The sequence below is a fragment of the Antedon bifida genome, chromosome 1 (genome assembly GCF_963402885.1).
Source record: "Antedon bifida chromosome 1, ecAntBifi1.1, whole genome shotgun sequence".
Classification (NCBI taxonomy): Eukaryota; Metazoa; Echinodermata; class Crinoidea; order Comatulida; family Antedonidae; genus Antedon; species Antedon bifida.
The window spans coordinates 32,362,194-32,388,277 of record NC_136226.1 but is presented as its reverse complement, the minus strand read 5'-3'; the positions used below and the strand labels follow the sequence as shown (position 1 = coordinate 32,388,277).

The window sequence follows — 26,084 nt, the reverse complement described above, 5'->3', positions numbered from 1 at the left end:
CATTATAAAAAAAATTATGACTATATCATCAGTAGAAAAAAAACATTAATAAATCGTCGGCGTGGTAGAAAACGCGCGTCCAGGGAGAAAGAAAATATTTAATTTAAATTATACTTCAATTTAAACAAGGGCACATTTAAATTACCGTAACAATTCAATACGAATAAGCACGTGACAAATGAACAAAATGCTTTACTATTATTTGTATTTACCTTTGTTGTATTGCATTTAATTAATTTAATGTTTGCTCAAAGCTAAAAACACTCTACAAATAACTTTCAGGTTTGAAGTTAACGAACTTAAGTACAATTTCTCCTGGAAACCTATTGCCAGGGAAACACAATCATTGTTGGAAGCATTTCATTGGTTTGTAATGACGCTACTCCAACTTGTAAGTCAGACACTGATTGGCCAACACTCGACCTCCATCAATCTATTTTTAGCTTATGATTTCACCAGGCATGCACTTTTTTTCATGGCCGCAACTGTTCGACGATAGATTCGGTCATGGATTTTGCCCTGTTTCTAGTGAGAATATACCAAATTTAATTGTGAATTTTATGTGGTAAGGTAATGACACTACCGGGAGGTAACTGGCAGGGTTTCTGCAGATTGTCACGTCGAGACGTGGTAGAAATTTAGAAGAATTAGAAGGTTAGTTTGATTAATTTTAACAAAAATTTGTTTGGTAGGTTGCCGCTCTATCTCTACAACAAAACATACGACAGGCTGTTTGACAGCTGACTGCACAGCAGCAGCGGTTTGGCAAGAAATAATGTCATTGAAAAGATAGATAATTAATTCACAATTTCTAGGCCTATTAATATGTATCTAGGCCTAGGTAGGCTTGTGGCAGCAGGTAGGATTCTGTATTACAATATAATTTTAGATAAGACTAGGCCTAGGTAGGTCTAGGCCTAGCTATAATTGTATTGTAAAGTAAATTTATAATTATAAATGAAAAGGTTTAGAGGGGCCTAGCTAGGCTAGCTAGCATCAACATCAGTCCCTTCTGAACCAGCTAGAGTTTGTCTTTCATTTTATGACAATCTAAAACCTACACGCATTTTATCATTTGTTGTCACTGAGACATAGATTTCGTGTCAAGACTACGCACAATGAATTAACATGACAAAAATGCTAACTATCCAGCTAGGTCTACTCTTAGGTCTTCAAACATTGAATTTGCAGTACATTTCAAAATTTGAATTTTTAATTACGATTAGGCCCAGACTTGAATTTTTAAAAATAGTTGAAATTTTTATACCTGTATATTATAATATAAAGAACAATTAAAAAACCAAAATTAAAATATTTTAATTATGGAAAAGATTTACTGATCATGCACAGTACGACGATTGGCAATGATAAGTAATTATAAATATATTTATAATAATAAATATTATTACTACATTTTGTATGATGGAATATTGTACAATTTAAATTATAAAATAAATCAACATAATGAAATACGGAAATGTTTCGGTATGTTAAAATTAACATTTACGATGATAGCTATACAGTATGAGTCATTCGCTATCAACGATGTTATGTGATTATATTATATTGCCTTGTATCGTCGTCATCATCGTCCATGAAGCTTAGCTGAAACAATTCTCTAACCTGTAAAGAACCTAGAAATACAATACAATTTTATTCTGTAATAAATAAAGACTAATAAAGTAAATCAATCTAAAATTGATGCATTTTCTGCTTGTTTCAAGCACTGCAGTATAATTTTAAGTAACAGTCATGTATTGTAATAACTTGTTTATTCCATGCTCTATTTAGGTCTAATTTATAATCTTTGTAAAATATAATATAAAATATAATTACTATATAAAGCAACCTATTTCTAGAAATATGTACAACAGTTTATTTATTTTTATTTCACTGTAGGTGTCCTCATAAGATGGTTATCGCATATCTAGCATATTCAGTAAGTTGTAGTGCGTGAACTCTCTGCTGAGTAAGACTCTCTATCAAAGTTAAAGACGCAAGTTGGTTTGCCCACGGCATTCTCCATTCATAGCACCTGAGTCACCCATTTTGTACCTGGCTAAATTTAGAAGTCTCTTGACATCGTTTTGTCCTGGTTTAATATTCCAAATATTTACCATCACCTGTGTTTCAGCAGACTCACATCTTTAATTACAATTCTGCTAATCATAATTTATTGTTTGTTTTGACTCAAAGTTGAGAAGCCTCACTTCCATTCATATCTGTTTACACAATTCATCACTAACAACGGTACAATTGCTTTCTATCAGATGTTATCATATTCTGTGTTGCAATCAGTCAGATATAGTTTTACAAGTCATTCTGTATGACCACAAGACACCTATGAAAATGTACTCTTTGGTTTTATGATTAACAAGTTTTAATAGTACGACTGTAGCAGTGTTTATTTAAAACAAATTGGTTTGACTTACCAGCTAAATGCAGTTGGTAATAGGGGCAACCATGGATCACTACGCATCTGGCAGTACACAGTCACTTGCTACTACTATGACCGCAGCGACGTCCAGCTCGATTCTAAATCTGCAAAGTCCGCCACCGATACCTCCAAGATCGTTATCATGCGAAAGGCTTGCAAACTTATTAAGTACAGATTTGGATAAATATGTTCTTATCGATAGCAGAGCATTCTTGGAATTTAACGCAGGACACATCCTAAATGCTGTCAACATCGCAAACTCAAAATTAGTTAGACGGCGACTACAACAAAATAAAGTAAGTACAAATTATTCTTCTAATAATTTAATTTAGGATTTTAATTTAAACAACCAGATATAGTTAAAAGCATACCTTCATGTTTGAAAGCTATCAGAATTATTGATAATTATAAATATTTATTCACAACATTTAACCAAGTTTTCCCAAATCAGAAAAAAACAACCAGCAATCCCCTGGCCCCAACTTATGAAAGTGCTAGCGATCATGATGTAAGCATCGGCAATACTAAAAAAATGGTAGGCATTCAGGTGGAACCACCATTTTAAAAAGAGAACTATAAGAGTGTGTTGCACATCTTTCAATGTTGAGTATTATAAAATGACTACTCTATTAAACTTAATGTTTTAACAGTACAGCATGCTCAACTACAGAACATGAATGTAGCCTACATTATTCAATCTAATAAAGTTTGATGGCAACATAGTTAAATGTGAAATGTATTATCTATCTATTAATAATTATTGTCATAAATGTATTTCTGTAAACTTAATTATTACAGTATATTACCTCATTTATTGACATTTAGAGGTCATGTTACCCAAAAAAGGTTTCTATTTTACCTACTACTGTAACCAGTGTATGAAAGCAAATACTTCCAAAATATTATTGAGTAAAACACTACAGTAGCAATTTGACAGATGTTCAGTTTTAATATTACAGTATAGTACTGTACATAGTTAGTATCGATTATACTAGTAAGTCAGCTGTGTCTATCTAAATGTTTAACTTCCATAATCAAACTACTGCACAGTATTTGTGATGATTTGTTGAATTCAAAGAAGCCAAATGATTATGGATTTGCTGGTTAAGATGTGACATCAACTTCTTCTACCTACTAGCCAGTAGTCTGATGTTTAAGACCTTATACTGCAACTTAGTGGAGTACCGTAATAATTTTCCACCATCAATCGGTCACAATAATATAGGCTGCTAGCTAGGCTAGGGTACAGAACCTTCAGTGCATATTCACCAAACTTCAACTGTCGATACCGGCTCGGTTTTCTACAGGATACTGTAGAGTTAAGAAAGTGCACAATTTTAGCCAATTTGCCAATTTTAAAATCAGTGTACTGTATTTTTTGTGGAGCAACAGAATGACAATCTAGAGATTTTATAGAATGTACTTATATTATATAGTGTAAAGTAAACATTAAAATTTGCAGTACACAACACCACATATATTAGTTCTGAAAAAACTGTTGGGTTTCTTGACGTTTCGATCAATATGTTTTGATCGTCCTCATGAGTGAGAATGCAGAAAGTCCAGGAAACTGGGAATACAGTATATATGTATATATATATATGCAAACCTTCAAGCAATATAAACAATAAAGTTTATTATTGCCTACATTATATTATCAAGATCACCATTCCGTACAGGCACTCTGCACAATTCAATATTGCATGACTCACACTCTATTAATTTATCTCAATAAATTATCTTTTTCTCATTTAATTAATTCTGTTCAATTTTAAAGCTAAGCATCTTATTATTGACTATCATATCAGCTGTAGAAAGCATACATTATTATACTGTGTGCTTGAATTCTTGCTTGTCAGTGAATTCGTTATTCATCAATAACTTAAAAAGGTCAACCACAGGTCATAAACTTAAGTTGAGCCATACAATTTAGGTAAACAGAAGATATTAAGTTTGTTTTAAAAATTTCTTATTTAACCAATAACACTGTGTACATTGCTTGACAACTTTTAATTGCGCTAAGAAAATTTAATCTATTATCTATGATCAATAATTATTACCCTCCCTGTATTTATTGCTTTTTATAATCATTTGCTAAGAAGAGTCAAAAGATGGAATGTTTTGATGCAGGTTAATGACACACTTTGTGACACAAGTTTTTTTAGTTTTTTGTGTCCAATTACTTGGAAACTGCCTGTTCTCTAGTTAAAAGAATCTTTCAAAGAAAACCTGAATAATATTACAATACTGCAATGGTTTTGTACACAGTAGAAAATGCATTACTCAAAGAGTCAAGTTTCTGTTCATATCCTGTACATGTCATTGACTTTCTACCCCACTATTTTGTAAGTGCTGGGATGATAGAATATACAGTGTGTTGTACATTGCTGTTGTTAAACTGATTATAAGAATTTTTAATCAGATGCAGGTTTGGTCATGGCAGTGTTTTAGGTTATTTTATAAAGCTTTTATAAAAATGAAGTTTTAGGAAGGAATAAATTATTGATGATTGAAAGTGTTGCCATGTATGTAGTACTACTACCTCCATGATATTAATATTAAATTTCAAGACAGAACTAACAACTTGACTTACTGTATCTACTTTACTTGCTTATAAACCTGAATACATTCTTTAGAATGACGAAGTATCTATTTTCAAGATCATTTTCATGATGATGTTGATGACAATTTTATTTACGTATGATGTCACTTTTCTACCTCTTGATGTTTATGACAATTTTATTTACATATGATGTCACTTTTTTACTTCCAGTGATGTTGATGACAATTTTATTTACGTATGATGTCACTTTTCTACCTCTTGATGTTGATGACAATTTTATTTACGTATGATGTCACTTTTCTACCTCTTGATGTCATCATATTTTGATTTATTTAGTGTGACCTCAATCCAAAATTGCACAACACCTTTTAGGGCAGTATGGACAAGCTGATCCCTCCCTACTAACAACAACAACTGATAAAAGAATTCTTTTACGTATAATTGTCGTCATCATGAGCTCTTCCCATGAAGCCGTTCAATGCGGTGGTCTTTTGAAAAGCACTCATGCACGTTAAATGTCATTGGTTAGCATATTGTCAACAAAAGTATGAGTCATCTACAGGGATAGCACTTTAGACACTATGCTGGTAGAGTTTGGTTCATTCCATTATAAATTAGGGAAGTTTGTTATTTTCAGTACTCCAACACTTTCAACTTTATTACTGTTCTTTTCCATAGGCAAGCATAATATGGCTGTAGAGATATTTGACATTCTGTTTCTCTTGGTACAGTAGGTAAAGCCATATGAAAGAATTGACTTCATGTTTTTCTGGCCTACCTAAAAATTGACAGTGACAAAATAAATGTTTATACAGAAACTACTGTATGCGCTATAAATGTATTGCAATTGAAAAAAGGAAGCAAAAAAAAATTGATAGTGCAAAAGCAAATCATTACATTGCCTGGTGTATGTCACTGGAAATGTGAATTAGGAGAATGAAAATATTGTGTTATGCAATTATAACCCAAAATGAGGTTAATGCATCTAATTTAGCATGATAATTTCCATGATGGATATGATGATCCAAATATGATAAAGGCATGCTGGTAGGTTACTAATCCCCTTGGCTCTCATCTCTTATGACTCAGTCACAAAACTACTATCAAATCATAAAACCATTCAAATGATTTTACGAGTACAAGTTTTTATGCTTATATCCTAAAATAATTCACTTTATTCAATGGTACAGTATGAATAATTAGTGATATTTAATTTTTATGGTACACCACTCTAAACTATGCAGCTATTGAGTCTATCAGTCATTCTGTGCATGCTCTCATATGTTTCTAAGCGTGTGCAGAATGACTTTTCAACTCAACAGCTGTGCAGTCTGTCTATTGGCTCGCTGTGAATAGTAAAAATACAAATATTTATACTTAGCGATACTGTACATACCATTTCTATAATTTTATTATTGCAGTTGAAAATGAATGGTCAATTTTGTGCTAACATTTTTATTTAAGCATTACAAAAAAAATGAGGTTAATGCATCTAATTGTATTGTACAATGATAAATGGAAATTTGTATGATTTTATTTTAACTGCACTATGCTAAGTGGAAAAGATAATATCAAACAAAAATGATGATCATCATCTGATGTGCCACAAAATTCCATAAATTACTCATGACAAAACCAAGGTCATTGGATGGTTACTCTCTGCCATCATTCATCACTACTCCCTATCATCATTCATCTGTCTTCATCAGTAGGCTGCTACCTTGTGTGTACATGGATGGACCACTTTGATTAGACTATTTGGTATAGAATGTACAGTAATGCTTTTATCCTTGCAAACTGCTAATTGTTACCATTATCTGGTAAAAGCATTTGACTAATAACCATGGATTCCATGTTCTAGAAATACCTAAATCTACACAGGCATTTCTGTCATTGCAAAACGGTTTACAAATCACCATGGTAACTTTAACCATCTTTAACTAACTTCATGTCTAAAAATAGCATATGACATCATTGCAATGCTGATGAAATAATCAACACCACTGCAAGCAATTAATACAAATTTAGCTTTCATTGAAAATGAAAAAAAAAGTTGACCTAAATAAATAAATGTAAGACCAGGTATATAAAAATATCAACAAGCCAAAAGTGAAACAGAAAATAAATACAAATTTTAATAAAAATAGTGAAACTAATTGAATACAATGCTACGCAGAAACGAGATCTTAGAAATGAATGAATTAGCTGCATAACTTGTATATGATATGAAAGGCTATTTTAAGGAATTACTCCAGCTAGGACCTTGGAATCATTATGCAATATTATTTATATTAACTGGCTGCCAATTACTGTAACGGTACAATTGCAGTACAGTAATACAAACCATATTGAATGAAGAATGAAATGAATTTGAGGTTTATAATTTATTTTGAGTTCTAAAAAGTCTCTGGTATAGTCAATATCTGATGTGTGGTAAATCACTGCACAAACATGGTATTTTAATTTTCATTTTTATACCTCCAATGTTTAGCATCTTAAATTAAACCTCATTAAATTGAAAACAAATAATAAACTAGCAATTGAATTCCTATGTAATGTTACCATACAAAAAATATTAGAAAATACTTGCAAATATTGGTGGTACAGTACAGTGTACTAAACATTTTTATACTTCCAATGTTTAGCATCTTTAAATTTCAAATTCATAAAATTGAAAAAAAAGCCCCAATAAACTAGCAATTCCTTTTAATGTTGCCATACAAAGCATATTGGAAAATACTTCAAAAAATATTGGTGATACAATGTACTACTACTAGCATGTGCAGTACATTATTGCGAAACAGACAGGAGAATTAAGAAATCATAGTTTTATAGTGAGAATTAAGTTGTCTAGAAAATGATATCGATGGTAAAGTTGAATACGGAGCCTAGATAGTAGTAATTGCATAATATTGTAGCAGCACAATTGCTACTAATCTATATCATGACATCATTCAAAATATCTGTGTAAATTTGAGACGCAGTCTATATATTGATTTCGAGTAATTTTGAAATAATCTAAATTGTAATAATGTATACAATCATAAAATTAAAACTACTTTCTATTTTCGGGAGATAAATGTGTACCGTTTTACTTGATTTAAAATTTCTTTATCAATACAGTGTACTTCATTTTTTTATGACTTGTCTACATAATATTGTACCATTTATGCAAGATACCTGTACAGTCCACAGATCAAAATTGGTAAAATTATTATTTTTTTAAAATTTAGAAATCGTTGTCATCTACTAACTCCACTTTGTGTCCTACTGAAAGTGATTTTGCCATCTACCCATAAGCCCCTTTTCCTCTCCCTAAATTTCGAAAATTGAATATATTTTACCATTACCACCACCCTCATTTTAAAATCTTGGATCCTCCACTGCATCACCCCTATGTGTATGATAGTGATACTCAGCTGTTTTTTTTGGCATCTACATTATCTACACATAAGCCCTGTTTCCTGTCCCTACATTTCGAAAATTGGAAATGCAAAAGGGATGACAATAAGTTAAAGTAATTTCAGTTTTCCATTTTTAGACCACTCATTTCAAAATCCTGTATCCATCACTGCGGCATCCCTATGTGTATGATACTCAGCTGTACTCTAGGTCAACCCAATAATTTGTGGAAATTATTTCATAATTTTATAACCTGAATCATATATCACTTTGGATAAACTAATTAATATTTTGTTTGTGTAGTCTTATTACTAGAAAGATATGCTTCTCTCATTCTTAATACAAACTTCCAGACATCATGGAGCCTTTTAATTTGTGTGGTCTTCTATAATGAGTAAAGCATACAGTACAGCTTGTGAATCATGCATAAGTAGCATGAATCATTCATGAGCAAATATGAATATTTATAAGCCAGTACCTTATAGGGAAGTGCATATTATTGTTATCATAGTGGTGATTACTTTGTGGCTATTACTATTAGAGTTGTCATTTAAGGTATGGTATTTTGTGCTGTCATGGATTATGAAGAGTGTATTTATTTATCATCAAATAACAATTAAAATAGATTTTTGTATGAATTTAGTCTCACTTCTTTTAGTACTGTACAAAATTCATGTTTTATCTGGCGCCACCTATAATAAGTTGTGCAAACTTTTCCCTGCATTTTTACATACAGATGACAACCAAATTGTCTATTTTTGTTTTGCAGTGCTGTAGCTACCAGAGGCTCTTCAGTATCAAACAGTAGTATATCAGTAGTTTGAGATTCTTCAGACTGTCTAATAAAAAGGAAATTCTCACCGTTTTCATAATAGATTATTTGATTACCAGGCAGGAAATTATTCAATCTAATTGTCACACAGATCCATAAGTGACAAGTTGAACCATCGTTGTCGTTGTCGCTAACGTAGGTTGAGCACGATAATAGCAATAGATAGCAACGCAGATTACCATAATCTGCAGAGGTATTTTTTTTATTATTATTATTTTAATTTAACAGTGTTTTCAATAATTATTATATTTAATTGTCACACAGATACTGACAAGTTAGTCGTTTAAATACAATTAGATTGTACAGTAAAAATACATCTATCACACAGATTAGCATCTTTTGAGGCGGCATTTAGTTTAAAGTGTTTTCACTAAACCAGTAAACAATATGTTGTCATCAGTTTGTGGGAATATTAACATGTGTGCATACAGCAGTATATGTGTTTAACCCACGCATATTGCCCGATTTATTATCATCGGATGTTTTGGAATATTTGTATTGACAAGATACAGTTTATTGTTTGCACAGCTTCATCATAGACTGACCTGGTGTTTACAGCGTGCACCCAGTACTATAGTCCATCTACAGTTTAAAGCAAACAACATACAAACAACATACAAACATGTTTATAATAACAACATACAGACTTTATCCGTAAGGTACACAAACAGACTGGTTGGCTCCCATAGATACTGTAGAAGCCAAATAAAACAAAAAAGCATTAAGTCATATCTTTGTTATTTTTTATGAGTAATAATATCAATAAAAAAAAAACTACATTAATCAGCCTTTATTGAAGCGCTATGATGACCAACCGTAACAACACAAAGAACATTCAACTTATTAATTATAATCATTACACAGTATATTATTAACTGTACTATTATAAAGTTTGCTTTACGTGTAAAATACACATGGCTATGCACTATGAGTAACACACACGCCACCATATGGGAAATTTCATTAGCAAAGATTCTGAGTCATTTGATCATTCTCTAATGTGATGTCATGTGATGTAATCATGTGACCACTCCTGCTCTACACCAAGTAAAACAAAGTTCCCATGGAAACAAAGGAAATACCAGGGAGGTTTAAATATAGATGGTTGTTTTTGGAGTCAAATGTAATGTAAATGTAAACAGAAGAGGACTGTATGTAAAAGTTGTAAATATTTAAAAGTGTAATAATCCATCCAAAAATAAATTTGGAATTTATTATTGTTATTTTAATAATAAATTGATTCCAATCAATCTTTGTCTCATTTTAAAAATGCTCCATCTTCAAAATTACCCATTCTACAAAGTGCAAACACTGGTCAATAAAGTTACCTTGGTTTAAATACCAATGTGAACAAGACTTATCCTTAAACTTTGGCATGTTGTTGTTTAAGTCAAGTGTGAACAAGACTTAAATTTGGCATGTTGTTGTTTAAGTCCAGTGTGAACAAGACTTAAATTTGGCATGTTGTTGTTTGAGTCCAGTGTGAACAAGACTTAAACTTTGGCATGTTGAGCTACCTCCTTAATCTTTGCATCCTTTTTCAGAAACCAATGCCAGGTGAGGGGTGGTTTTGTTTGCTTCCTATTTCTATGCCAATGCATAATGCTTAAATTGTTTTAAAAAGAAATCCTGGTTAAACCATACAGATATTATCTCTCTATGGTTAAACCTAAAGATATCTCTATATGGTTAAACCTAGAGATATTGTCTCTATGGTTAAACCTAGAGATATTGTCTATATGGTTAAACCTAGAGATATTGTCTATATGGTTAAACCTAGAGATATTGTCTCTATGGTTAAACCATAGAGATATTATCTATGGTTTAACCAGGAGATATTATCTATGGTTTAACCAGGAGATAAACCCACGAATTTCATATCTCAACCTTAAGAGTGACTATAGTGACTAATAATAAAAGATAAAAACAAATTAATTATTATCAATTAAAGAAATTAATGAGTGAATTTTGTAAGAATACCTTAAAGTTTTAACTAGTGATAATACTTTTAAAAAAAGTTAAAAAAAATATATAATTTAGTTTTAATAGATAGTTTACTAAATATTGGAGAATAATAGATTATTAAATATGTGTTATTAATATTATCACATGTTGATCCATATTTATTTTCACTTTCCAAATTGAAAGAGAAATCCCCTTTGTTGTGGGGAGTGCTTTGTGCTGCTATGAGTAAAGATACATGAGTCAGAGATTCTTGAAGCAAAATGCAAGCTGTATATTACTACCATTTATTGTTCTAACGTTTGTTCTAAGTTTATGCTTGGCCTTGATTGTCTCCAACAAAATACAAAAAATAATGAAAAAATGAAAATAACATGATTTTATTTTCGCTGATTGGTTTACGAGGGACGCAGGCTATGACCACAATCTTTGTTCCTTGTTAAATTTTTGGGACAGATGGGTAATCGTTGATGATGATTCAGAGGTTTCTTTGTTGTTATATACTATTGATTCTTTTTATTCTTTTTGCTTAATTTTCTATTAACTGATTCTTTATTTAAATTTATGGAAATCCTTTGTGGCTGAGAGGATGGGTGGATAGAGCTAGCAAAACAAAGTTTTCGTTGTTCAAGTTCAAATTATCTTGATTGTGTTTTCACAAACAGGTATAAAAACAAAATTGGTTACTGGTTATAAAACAGAATATCAACATATCAAATATTTATCCAGCTCCCACCCTCGTTTCCATCTTTTTTATATCTTCCATATTCAGTCAGTAAGCCTTATTTTGTTCTTATTGAAGGAAATAAGTGCGACATCGATCTAAATTTGTTCCAGTAGTTCACAAATAAAAGAACCCAAGTACAGTACTATAGCAATTATTGAATATACCCATTTACGGTAGTGAAGTAACAATGTGTGATTGTATTGATTGTACTGTAATCATGTAAGGTAAAATAACTTCATTTCCCATTAACAAGTTCAGGGTCTAAAGCTCCTTAACAATAGAGTTAACCAGCGGTACATTACACAACTAGGTCTACCCTTTTTAGGTAAAAATAGATCAATTGCAAATTGATAAATAAGCATGACACTACTATTACTACTACCTATAATGCATTTTGATTATTTACTTCCGAAATAGAATAAAGCGAACAAAACAGTAGTTCTTGTATGATAATGATTCATAATATATTGAATTAATATTCTAGATCTTTGGCATATTAAAGTTGAACTTTGAAGTGTTTTCCAGTAAACATCCTACATTAATAATAAGTAATTAGTTTTTTAATAGATTTTAATATTCAATTAAGAAATGCATGTTTCTACAGGGTGAATTAGTTTTAATATGTAACGAAGCATAAAAAGGTTATCAGTATTATTAATAATACTGACATCTCTTGTAAATTTTAATATCTGCTGCTAAAAATAGAGATATTATTCATACTTATTTCAAGTTATAAATAAACCAAAGTTAAAGATTTCCCCTAGCAATTTACTGCATGGTTCAAATCCCGGTAAAATCACCTTTTTTAATAGAAAACAAATTAAAAGAAAAAAAAAGCTTTGTTAGTCATCACTCCCTAGTCCGTTGATGTTGGTTTACATTGTTATCCCATATGAGATGATTTAACCATAATAATAATGCGACATTTTTATAGTGTTATTTAGTAAAGATCAGAGCGCTTTGAGTGTGTGTTGATTATTAAAATTATCTAGATTCTGAGCATGAAATAGGCTAACCAAAGACAAGCCATACTAACCCTGTTGATGTCAATTTACATTGTTATCCCAGCTATGAGTTGATTTAACCATAATAATAATGCGACATTTATATAGCGCTATTTCGTAAAGATCAGAGCGCTTTAAGTGTTTGTTGATTATTAAAATTATCTAGACTCCGAGCAAGAAATAGGCTAACCAAAGACAACCCATACTAACCCTGTTGATGTCAATTCACATTGTTAACCCGTATGAGTTGATTTAACCTGTTTTGTTGGACCAATACCAAATCCTGGGCCACTGACTCATACTGTTGTTTTCTTGTTTCAACATGTAAACAATAACACTCTTCATCCTAGATCACTCAGGGCTTCATTCATTGCCAGAAATATCAATTATTAGGAAAACCGAGCTGGGTACCAAAAGGATGCTCCTTGGGATATGCTATGGGGTGCCAAATGTGAAGCATGTTTTAAATTTTTTTTTCCAAAATAGTCATCAAAGTAAACTTCCCTAAAATCATAAATAATTTTTTTATTCATTCAACTCAATTTTTCAATTCAGTTCAATTTTATTTTCAAAAAGATAAATTATTATCATCATTATGAATTTGACTTTTCGTTTGCTTGTTTTCTGTCTTACATCATTATCTTGCATTATTATCTCTGCAATTGAATCAAAATATTTGTTTTATAGTTGGTGTATTATGGGTAATGTGAACTTTAGAAACTGATTATGTCATATTTACTCAAGATCTTGTACAATATGTAACCTTATGATAAACAATACAAAATGAAAACATTAACAATAACATCATTGACTAAAAATACATTAAAACCTCTTGGAGTTGTGAAAGCCCTTTTTGTAAACAATCTGTTCAACCTATTTCGGAAATCAGTTTTGTTTCTTCATTGTGTTTACAATAACAAATCTGCATTGAACGTGGTTTGTTTTATTACATAGCTAAACAATACATGACTCAGAAAAGCCTGATAAAATAATTAAAGTGGTACTACCACCAATCATGGCAACGGTCATTGGGTGTGTCTGGAGTAAAGATGTTGGTGGTTCGTCGTACAAACGAGTCTTTAAGATTTTCATGATGACTAAACAATGGCACACCTGAAGAATCGTAATTGAAGAATCATTAGGAATATTGTAATGTGTTTACAAAAGAGATTGACTCAACCGGAAGAAGGAGAAGACATTTTCAATTTCAAATACACATATATTATTTTATGAACAGGGAGATTTGTAGAAAAAAGAAAAATTACAGATTTTAAAGATACATTGTCCCCCTACAAATTTTTTTTTTTACATTTTTTTTTAAATATGCCATTTTAATGTCACATAATAGTTATTCACTTTGACCAAAAGCTGGATCCAAAAATATATTTTAAAGCAAAAAGTATACTGGTTTTTGGTTAAAAGTAAATATTTCTGTTTCTTTTTATTTATAAGTGAAATAATATATATTTTTTTTTACTGAAGTAAATAACTTTATTAAAACTGCATAATGGACTATATAAAAGTCTGATTTTATTAATCTTCATTTTTCATGTTTTTGGGGGACAATAAATCTTAAACCTTTGGCAAAATTGTCTTGATCATATTACAAAATAAAGTTTAGCCTACTATCTTTGTTTTCATGTCTGGAGAGCAAAATGAAAATTGCAATAAATCATGATCTGTAGTAAATCCATAAATTATAATGGTATTGTTTAGTTATTCTCTAACGTCCGAACAGAAAGTAAAAAGAAACAATAAATGTGATAGAACCCTGGGAGAGATGCTATCAAGAGATGACCTCATCTTGACACAGATACTAATTAGCATCTTCCTTTCATTGTTTTTATCAATAATAGTCGTCTACTGTATTGTTGTTTTCCAAGTATTGTCATCATAAACATGGTTTTTTTTTTGTTCTATATTGTATTCAAAGTATGTCACATAATGTTATACCAATTTAAGATATTCAACTATTAATGTGGTTTTTGTTGTTTTCCAAGTATTGTCATCATAAACATTATTTTTTTGTTCTATATTGTATTCAAAGTATGTCACATATTTTATACAAAGTAAAAATATTTAACTATTAATGTGATTTGTGTTCTTTATTAAATTCCTGCTGGTCTTACAAATTAGCGTTTGATAATAAATATTAAAGCAGAATGGTCAGATATAATTGATTAAATTAACATTTATTTAATATAAAATTGTTTTTTTTAAACACCGTTCTTATTATTCTAACCCGAAGAAAGAGCACTTTACTTAAATAACTACTTATTAGGGAAACTGCTTATTGACTGCCACACTCATTATTTAAGTAATTTATGTGTCACTGAGTATCCATGAGTGACAGGCAGCCATGACAGCAGACAATAGATGACTCACCTTGCTATTGTTATCTCATTCTCATCATGTGATCTTATAACATACTCCTCAGATTTAAGCACATACCTGGATATCTTAGCTCATTTTTAAGTCATTTGTTGACAACTTGATATTGGTGTCATTGCTTTATTTATAGGATGCATCATTGTTTACCAACTCTTGGGACAATGCATCATATCTCAACGTATCTTATGAATTATATTTGAATCCCTTCCTTTCACACTTTGCATTCTTTTGTTTGTTTCTCTGAGGAGAAAGAAGTCTCAACTTAATATCACTCCATGGCATCCTGAAATAAGTAGCCTAAATCTCTGTCTACACTATCAAACTTTATGTGACAAAATGTGATGTGCCCTGGACATGATGATGTCATATCACTACCATATTTGGGCATATCACTACCATATTTGGACACGTCACACTTTTTTTTCTCAAACTAGTTTGATAGTGTAGTTTGATAGTGTGGACAGAGCTTTAGATATTTGTCAAACATAATACAATGCAATGTATGTAATCTTACTTCTCTCCTCACTAGGATTTATCTTGCATTACATCACGTACAGAATTAAATAATGTCTCTTTGCATATTGAGATAAGAGACTAATTCCTTGGAAAAACATCATTTAAAGATAATACCATTTCCTAATTAAGTTTTTCTTGAATTCAGTCTTGCAAAGTTAAAATGACTCATAATGGCTTAGAATCACTGTTGTTAAGATCGTGGACCTTGTTGGAGTTAAGTATCAATACAACCATTGTAAAGTGTGTGGTTTGTGTTCAGTACCCCTATGGCAATAGGATGTAATCAATGAATTAAAAATAACATTTTTACTGGTAACAGTCTTTAAACTATATTAGATTTTATTATTTTTTGCTTCAAAATGTTCTTATTTTGATAATTATAGCAATGGGGGTTTGTTTTAGCAATGTTTACATACTCTTTCATCTATTAAAAGTGTTAAGGGCGTCATGCATGTCAGCCTCGTTTTTTTAAGTCGCCCTCATCAAACAAATTAAATTACCAAAGTTACATTGCAGTTTAGCTGCTTCTGTATAAAGGTTCGTCACCCATCTTTTGATGGTTCATCACCCATCTTTTGATTCTCTTGGATTTTCACCTTCTATGCTCATTGCGAAAGTTTTCAATGTTGCTGCTTAAATTTTTTTGCATGAAATTGTTTGTTTTGATGTTTTTATTTAAAGGCCTTTTGTAAAAAATCCTCAATCCAGCTTTTTTGGCTGCTACGGATTTTTATTTGCCTTATTGAATCTTTTTTGAAAGTGAAATAAAGATGCCGAGATATTTATACAAAAATGACATCATTACCTGATAGGAAGGTGTGTACAGTATATCACTATTCTATTACATTCTGAGTTAAGTTAACCTCAACATTATATTGGGTGGTATAAGAAGGTGAACATGACCACTTGCGTTGTCTCAATACGTCGTCGGTTGTAGATTGAATTTTATTCCGATAACCTGAACACCATTCTATGCACTCTTAACTCTATCTTTTGATTCATTATGAATTATTGGTTTTTTTTCGATTGTTTTTTTTTTATTCCAGCCTCAGTTGGCAAGTAAACAAATGATTAATTTTAAGTGAAAAATAACAATTCTTCATTTTGGGAGAGTCTTCTGCCCTCCATAATTCATCAGCAATATGCAATGTTATATATAAAGTAGGTCTATGACTTCTCAAATTGACATTATAAAGGAAGTGATCTACTACAGTTTGAAATGACTGGAAATACATCACTACCGGTAGAGCATGTTAAGTTTGTATCTTAATGTACTTGAGTACCGGTAGTTAAGTGAACCATGATAATGCTTACTGGCTCAATTTACTGTACTTTTACTTGACAATGTCTATTAAATAATTTCCATGTTCAAAATTTATTTTCGGTAAATTTTACTGTATGACTAATTTTATTTCTTGCTGTGGATTGGTCAATTATTATCATGGTTATGTCAATAACAGCAGTTTGTGCTGCTAAAAAAGTAATAACCTGTTATATCCTGACCATGCCATTTTAAACCGGTTATTGAAACTTTTTTGATGTGTCTGCAACCAAGAAATTGGGGGTAATTTAATCACATGGTTATTTTTTCGCAGCAGAAACAGGCCCCTAGGGGGTTAATTTAGTGACCTGTCCAAAGCTGTTGATCGTCTGTCCGTCCTTCTGGTATTACACACGCAGGAAGGTAGAGTGACTCAGTTTGTTGTGACTCGTGTGAAAACCTGTGTACGCTGGCCTTCCCTTGTACTACACTGCCTACTCAAGTGCTACACCATCCAGGATATTAGGCACTAACTCATTAAATCCAGTTTTAAAAAAGAAAATCAAGTTTTATCATCGTGGAGTCATTTCTCCATGGTTTTATTATAAATTTTTAGCTTTTTCTCCTACTTTACTACAGTATACCCCTCCTTTGGAAAACCTCTTTTCAGAGAACACCTCTATTACGGGGACACTTTCCCATGAAACAGATGAGGGATAATAATATTTTAACACTAAAACCAACCTATTCTGGGGACATCCCTAAAGAGACACTTTGTAATGTCCCAAGGAGGTTCTATTGTAGTTTGCCATCCCCTCCCTATTAGATTTTTAGCTGTGCACCAATTTGTGTATCAGCTTTGATTGTTAAAATTATTTAAAATATTTGTGTTGATCAGAAGGAAACAATTATTTCTTGTGATTATAAATACACAAAATTACAATTGTATGTGTCATGATCCAGTTGGAATCAGATACTTGTAAATTATCAAACATTTGCATTCCTTCAGGAATGTGAATTACTAATTTACAAACATGTCTTGTATTTCAGTAATGGTATACATTTATAGTTAGAATTCTGTTGTACATTTTTTTAAGAATATACATATCGTATTTCACCTTCTTAATTATTGTGTTATACTTGTGTATGTACTACCAATCTGTCTCTGGATAGCCAAAACTGAACGTTTCCTGCACTTTAATTGACCAGTATAAAAGCAATACAGAAGATCCCGGTCTTTTGGGATGTCTGGTAATTAAAAGGGCACACTTTCCTGTGAAAGGTGTCCCCTCAGTTGGGATTCTACTGTAGTAGTACTGAAGTATATTTATGACCTAAAGAGCTGGTGGTCAATAAATCTTTTATTTATAACTTAATTCATTTCTAATTCATTATTTGATTTTTTTTTATTAATATATTTAAATTGTTGTATTTATATTTTAATTTGTATGTTTAATAGAAGATGCAACAACCAGACACCGCTGCAAATGGATCATTTAATCTTTTTCTGTTGTTGTGGTCGAGTAAAGATGCTTTTTACTGATAACACAGTAATATGATGAATTTCTAATTGATTATACATGATATGATCATCTATCCTTCCTGTTTAGAACACAAAAGAAAAAAATCTAGACTCTTGATGACTCACATACACCAAACTTTTGCGAAAACAACTAAAAAGAAAAACATATCCAACTTTTTGTTTGGCATTATTCCATAATCTGGAAATTTCAGTGAAAACAACAACTCTTTTAAATCCATTCCCTGAACTAGCTTTTGTACTGAACTTAATAAAAAACTATTTCCAAAAACTTTTCAAAAATGAAATCGAATGATTGATATATTTATGAAAATGGCGTATTGTTGTAATTTAACAGTTTGTTTTGTCATTTTATAATTATTTGTTTTCGTTTTTTTCCAGTGGAAGTGATTAACTTTATTAAAACAACAAAATGGCAAAATCTGATTTTCTTAATCTTCATTTTTCATCTGTATATAATTCTTTATGTTAAACCATTCAGGAATACGTATGTGTGCATGTTAACTTAAGTTTTTTCATTTTCTGGGTCTACCACTTCTTCAAATGAATTACTTTAACATGCAGACGTACGTATTCATGGTTTAACATAAAGAATTAATATAATTATACAGATTTAATATAAAAACCAGATGAAAACATTTTTTGAAGATTTCATTTTTTATGTTTTGAAAGTTTTGAAAATCTAGGATTTAAATTTACTGTATCTATCTACATTTCATCATCTTTTCCCAGGGTTGTAAAAGTATAAATACAAATTGGGAATTGCCCCGGAATTAGTAACAGTGAATTGTTTCATGGAAAAAGCACAAACCATACTTTGTTTGTATTTCCCTTTTACACACAGTGGAAATATGTCATAAACTATAATGATTCCATTGTTTTTATAACCATACGGACAAGGTTATTAAAACTATACTTTTACTGGAAGTTTCACTCTTTATTAAGCTATGTCTATACGATCAAACTAGTTTGTGTGTCCCTAAATATGGTAGTAATATTCCCAAATATGGTAGTGATATGACATCATCATGTCCATATATGGGCACATCAATTTTTTTTTGTCACAAAGTTTGATGCAATGATAGTGTAGACAGACCTTTAAGAAGTTTATCTGATAAACTATATTTTAAACCTCAGTAATTGGGTTCACAGAGTTGTTAGATAGATTTTAGAAAAAGGTACTTAGAATCAATATAAAAATATTTAAAAAAATTATATTTTGACTCAAAAAAATTGAATTTAATCTGAATTGAGATTATAATCTACGTTGTTGATGATTTATCAGGTGATTCATGATTTCACGTATTTGATGCGACGATGATTGCATTTTCAATTCCTGATTAGATTACAATTGTTACTCATCACAATCCGCGAGGACGTGGCTTCTATGTTAATGACCTCAGGCAGAAAAAGAAAATTATTTAAGTGAACGAACTTGACCTTGAGAACGAGACAGCAAAGGATCATGGGATTCATTAGACCTTCCCCGTATTTACGTAAGATTACAGACAGAATCCCAAATTTGTATGGCATTGATCCAGTGTGTAAACTAAAGGTAGTCAGTCATCCAAGGTTTGCGTGGCATCCGTCCAGTGGCCGGTTTGCAATTTTTATTTATCTTAAATCGCATGACTGTCTTCCAGAATTTTGTTTTAAAATAGTTTATAACAATATCTTTGAGGTGACCGTGCTACATGATATCCAAGTTCCTGTACTAATTAATGTGAATGTCATTGTGAAAATGTATAAGTTTGTAAATGTTTTGTTTCCTTACGTTAATGTTAGATTTCTACCATTTTTTTTATTGGTTCAGCTTACTGTAATGTAAGCGCATGCTCTCTTACAAGGAAAAGTATTATAGATGAGGTACAATAGTGAATTATTGTATGTTGAATGCTTTCGTATACTTTTTTCTTGCGATAGCGAGTTGCAGTAGCGACGCACCTTGATTATGTAGCTGCTGCTGCCAGGGTTCTTGCGAGTCTCACGCTGATTGACATGTTGGCTTTGGTTTCTGTGATTCACTGCCTAACCTTCTGACTGTCGGGCTTCTAAGGTTGAGTCATAACACGTCAAATTATTTCATTTTTTGAAGTTTTATTGCTTAATGCTATTGAGACTTTTACCTGGTAAATGGTTTATAATTCATAACTTGAATTGTTTTGCCCATTGTAATTGTGCAACGTCTATTAAACCGAAGTGACTGAGAGTGAAACTTTGTCTTGTAATAGTGTGATGCGAGATTCTGTAAATTTGTTTTGTGATCTTTAGGTGTGAGTATTATTCACTTTCTACTTTATTTTAATTTCCAACTTTCATTATGATCAGCTAACTATCTATCAATTTCTTTACAATATTATGTCCTATATGCTTTTACAAATGTGTATAGATGTAAGCAATGTAAAATGGCAGAGAGGTTAACTTGCAGTTTTTCAGTCAGAACTTTGTAATTTTGCGCTTAGAAATATTATTAATTTTTAAGTATGTAGTTATATTACCTTTATTTTGTTTCATTTTAATATAAGAATATAAAATGTCTTTAATAACCTAAATCCGGATTAATTCATCAATCATCAGCTGTAAATTGATTAATTATAGTAAATATGAATTCAGTTTGTACATAGTATAATACATTAATGTTTACCTGGTGCTAGACCAATACATTAATGTTTACCTGATGCTAGACCAATACATTAATGTTTACCTGGTGCTAGACCAATACATTAGTGTTTACCTGTTGCTAGACCAATACATTAATGTTTACCTGGTGCTAGACCAATACATTAATGTTTACCTGGTGCTAGACCAATACATTAATGTTTACCTGGTGCTAGACCAATACATTAATGTTTACCTGGTGCTAGACCAATACATTAATGTTTATCTGGTGCTAGACCAATACATTAATGTTTACCTGGTGCTAGACCAATACATTAATGTTTACCTGATGCTAGACCAATACATTAATGTTTACCTGGTGCTAGACCAATACATTAATGTTTACCTGGTGCTAGACCAATACATTAATGTTTATCTGGTGCTAGACCAATACATTAATGTTTACCTGGTGCTAGACCAATACATTAATGTTTACCTGGTGTTAGACCAATACATTAATGTTTATCTGGTGCTAGACCAATACATTAATGTTTACCTGATGCTAGACCAATACATTAATGTTTATCTGGTGCTAGACCAATACATTAATGTTTACCTGGTGCTAGACCAATACATTAATGTTTACCTGGTGCTAGACCAATACATTAATGTTTACCTGGTGCTAGACCAATACATTAATGTTTACCTGATGCTAGACCAATACATTAATGTTTACCTGGTGCTAGACCAATACATTAATGTTTACCTGATGCTAGACCAATACATTAATGTTTACCTGGTGCTAGACCAATACATTAATGTTTACCTGGTGCTAGACCAATACATTAATGTTTACCTGATGCTAGACCAATACATTAATGTTTACCTGGTGCTAGACCAATACATTAATGTTTACCTGGTGTTAGACCAATACATTAATGTTTACCTGGTGCTAGACCAATACATTAATGTTTACCTGGTGCTAGACCAATACATTAATGTTTACCTGGTGCTAGACCAATACATTAATGTCTACCTGGTGCTAGACCAATACATTAATGTTTACCTGGTGCTAGACCAATACATTAATGTTTACCTGGTGCTAGACCAATACATTAATGTTTACCTGGTGCTAGACCAATACATTAATGTTTACCTGATGCTAGACCAATACATTAATGTTTACCTGGTGCTAGACCAATACATTAATGTTTATCTGGTTCTAGACCAATACATTAATGTTTACCTGGTGCTAGACCAATACATTAATGTTTGCCTGATGCTAGACCAATACATTAATGTTTTAATATCATTGAATAGTAATCAGGATCATGCAGGTCAAGGTTATTGACACCACATGACAAATGTAAAATAGTTGTGGTATAAAAAAAAAGGACCTCCCACATCTTGTTATAAAATATACACAGTATAGTTACCATTGGTTTTGTTGAGTACAGTACTTAATTTCCTATCCTAACAATTGTGTGGGAAAATTCATTAGTATAGGAGCTGGTATGCAAACAATGATGACAAATCATTGCATCGTTTTGAATAATTATTTTATTGTTAGATGTGACTAAGTACCAGTTGACTAAGCAGCAACCAGTGTTGTGTTGTACCTGGTAGGTAAGCGGCGACGCTTCGGGCCAATTACAATAATGAATTACTCATAATAATTGAAATTTGATTGTTATCTCATAATAAAGACTTTTGTTTATCATTCAATAAATTTATTCTGTCTGTGAAATATTTATAATTTACAAAAGTATAATGACTTTATTCTGTATTTAATGCTTAATTTTGTTGTGGTTGTAAAATCGTGTCGGATCTTAGAGTAAAATCAAAATCTGGTATCTAATCATTTAAATAAAGGATTTTTAAAACAGTTAACTGATTGTTTTACGGTTTTAATTCTTGAAAATATTTAAGTATTCTCAAATCTGGATTAGAGACATAGTTTAATATTAACAGACCTACTGTAAATAACTGTTTATCCACAGAAATACCAAGGAATGAATGAATAATTACCAAGAAATTTAGGGTTTTATAATTTATTTTCATTTATTTCAGATCAATTTGCTTAATTTTTCCTTAATTTACCTGTCAGCCCTCTATTTACCCCTCACCCATTACCTAGCCTTCCGTTTAATAACTAGTAAATTCTTGATTATTTTATCTGTTTTACACTTTACTAAGTTTTTTTTTCATCCTCAGCTACTTAGCTTAAATAGTTAATTTCCTACATAATTTGCATAATGTGCTATTTATTCATGTTCTACAATATGTGCATATTATTGTTATTATTTAATATTCTTTTAAATCATTTAATTTGCCATTGATTCATGTTGTACAAAATATGCATATTATTATTATGCAATAAATCTTACATGACAATCTGTAGAAATCTAAACTATTACCATATTTGCATAACCAGTAAATTAATTTGCATAATTTTCCAGGTGACGATTAAAGAACTTCTTGAAAACGCATGCAAGTTGGACACAGACAATATCTGTGGTGTGATAGTGTATGACCAGTGTACGCAGGACTTGGGCAAGCTTGCACCTGACAGCTTTCTTAACACCATACTCAACCTACTTACACAAGTTTTCAACAATGTTTCCTTGGTAACAGGTGAGTCCTTGTTTAGTTGGGTATGAGAAAATAGATTGATAATTGGACAATTGGATGTATCACTATATTGAAACCTTGGTGACAATGTGAGAGGGTTTGTTGATGGTGTGAGAGAGTTGTTGTGGTATTGTAGTAGGATAGAGGTGTGTTGTTAATGCATGTGAGCAACATGTTGTTATCTACCAGGCACGGATTTAGACAGGTGGATAAACAGGCTTTAGCCCTCCCTCCCCTCACCCTAAAATTAAACAGAAGTCATGTCTTTTTAAAATAAAATAACTGTTTTTATTTTTCTGCAACCCGTTTTTATCACTTATGAAATATTTAACCTCCCCCCTCCCCCTTTTAATCTATAATGTTGGATCCGTTCATGTCTACAGTACTACAATAATGATAAAAAACATCCCTCATTCAAAAAATCCAATTTATTTTGATGCCATAATTTAAATGCACATGATTATTGGATTGAAATTTGCATCTAATCTTAAATTAAAGTGCTTTAAAAACAAAGGTTACATTACATGATCATATTTGTTGTTTACAAGTCGATCTATCAACATATGCTAATTGATGACTCATTTGCTCAAACTAATTCCATGCGATCCGCAGGGAAACATCAAATGCTCACGGGAAAAACTAGACAATTTAAAATGGAATAATCTGAGAAAAGAGGTGCCATATTGCAAGATCAGGTAAACACAACCCACGATCAAGACAAAAGAAATTACCTTGTGCATATTTGCTTACTAATCGTGAATTTAACCGCTGACACCCGACATGCCTTGTGGATTGGTCATGTGATACCCGATTCCATGATTATACTCCTGTTGCTGGTCGTTGAATCCAGAGGTTTCTTAAACATGACTCATCAAACATAGTTGACATACTTCTGTAATTGCGAAAAGTTTAAATAACAAGAAGAAGACATTGGACATGCATTCCTGCAACTTTATTCCCTAAATAAACTCTTCTGTCGTCGTCGTTGTCACACATGTTTCAGAGAGATAACCCCGCTGGGTGATTCATCATTTAATTTACTAATCTGTTTTATATACAATTTCATTACAAAATAAAATTTTGCAAAAACAAATGTCATTTTCTATTTATAAATTACATTTCAAGAAATTGAATTTTTTTTTTCAAATAGTTTTTTGTACAATAAATTAGGCATACACGGCACAGAAGGCAATACAGTAAAGATGCTCAAGAAGGCTGAGGCAAATAACTAAAAGTATTACAGGTTTCTTTTGCCACTGTGTGTATGTATGAGTATATTATAAAAATGAAGAGGCTTACAAAAACAAAAATTCCCATATAAATTTTAAAATGCTTTCCGAAAGCTAGGCTTCTAGGAAAACTGAGTAAAATTTTGGGGGAACATTCACTGAGGGCTATGGATTGGAAATGTGAGAATTAGTAAGTTCTCAGTGTTACATATCCTTGCTTTTTGATTGGTTGATTTAGAATCATGTGACATGCGTTATTTGTACCAATTTTAAGGATTGAAGGTACTGTTGCATTGTTAGCATTTTGTACAAAATGTTACATTGTCTTGCACTAAAATGGTGAGAATAATTCCATAAAGGTCGTTCTCTCAAAATATTCTTCTCTCTATATTTAACTCATTCACATACTATTGTACATAAATGTTGTACATTATGCTTTGTATTTGTTGAATGGTGAGAATAATTCCATAAAGGTCGTTCTCTCAAAATATTCTTTTCTCTCTATTTAACTCGTTCACATACTATTGTACATAAATGTTGTACATTATGCGTCATCTTATCATCTTTGTGATGATATGAATTATTCATTATCTAACATCCAGGGACTTTGTTACCATTTCCTTTTTTCCCAAGACTCGTCGTGACATTTCAATGACCTTTCCATCTCGTTGCAGTTAATGCTGTTTAATTTGTACATTTTATGGAGCCAGCATTGTTATGTTTCATCTTGCTGAGTAAGATATATTTAATGATAATGTTATGATTACTATGAAATGATTATTGTGATTGCAAATTGTGATTACAAATTGATAAATATAATATTGACAATGGCACTATACAGTAAATCATATTAATTGTGAATATTAAATCAAAATTAAATTTTAGTTTTCTAATCTAATATACTATTTTTGGTCGGCTGTTTGTTCATTAATTTTGTTTTGTTTTGTTTATTTATTTGACCACCATAAAATCAATACAATATAAAAAAATA

General features: G+C 31.3%; 2 protein-coding genes across 2 annotated transcripts in view; both read left to right on the top strand.

The window, feature by feature from the left end:
* Positions 1 to 492: 492 nt before the first annotated feature.
* The window catches only part of LOC144850920 (uncharacterized), a 40,930-nt gene continuing 15,338 nt past the window's right edge, over positions 493 to 26,084 (top strand). Inside the window, exons 1-3 of the mRNA XM_078708439.1 lie at positions 493 to 654; positions 1,900 to 2,733; positions 23,693 to 23,867. Of these exons, the coding sequence (XP_078564565.1) occupies positions 2,440 to 2,733; positions 23,693 to 23,867 (469 nt within the window). The 5' untranslated portion in view covers positions 493 to 654; positions 1,900 to 2,439. The remainder of the gene's footprint in view (positions 655 to 1,899; positions 2,734 to 23,692; positions 23,868 to 26,084) is intronic.
* The window catches only part of LOC144850895 (isoleucine--tRNA ligase, mitochondrial-like), an 82,176-nt gene continuing 81,313 nt past the window's right edge, over positions 25,222 to 26,084 (top strand). The window contains exon 1 of the mRNA XM_078708402.1: positions 25,222 to 25,235. The gene's annotated coding sequence lies outside the window, so the exon portion shown is untranslated. The remainder of the gene's footprint in view (positions 25,236 to 26,084) is intronic.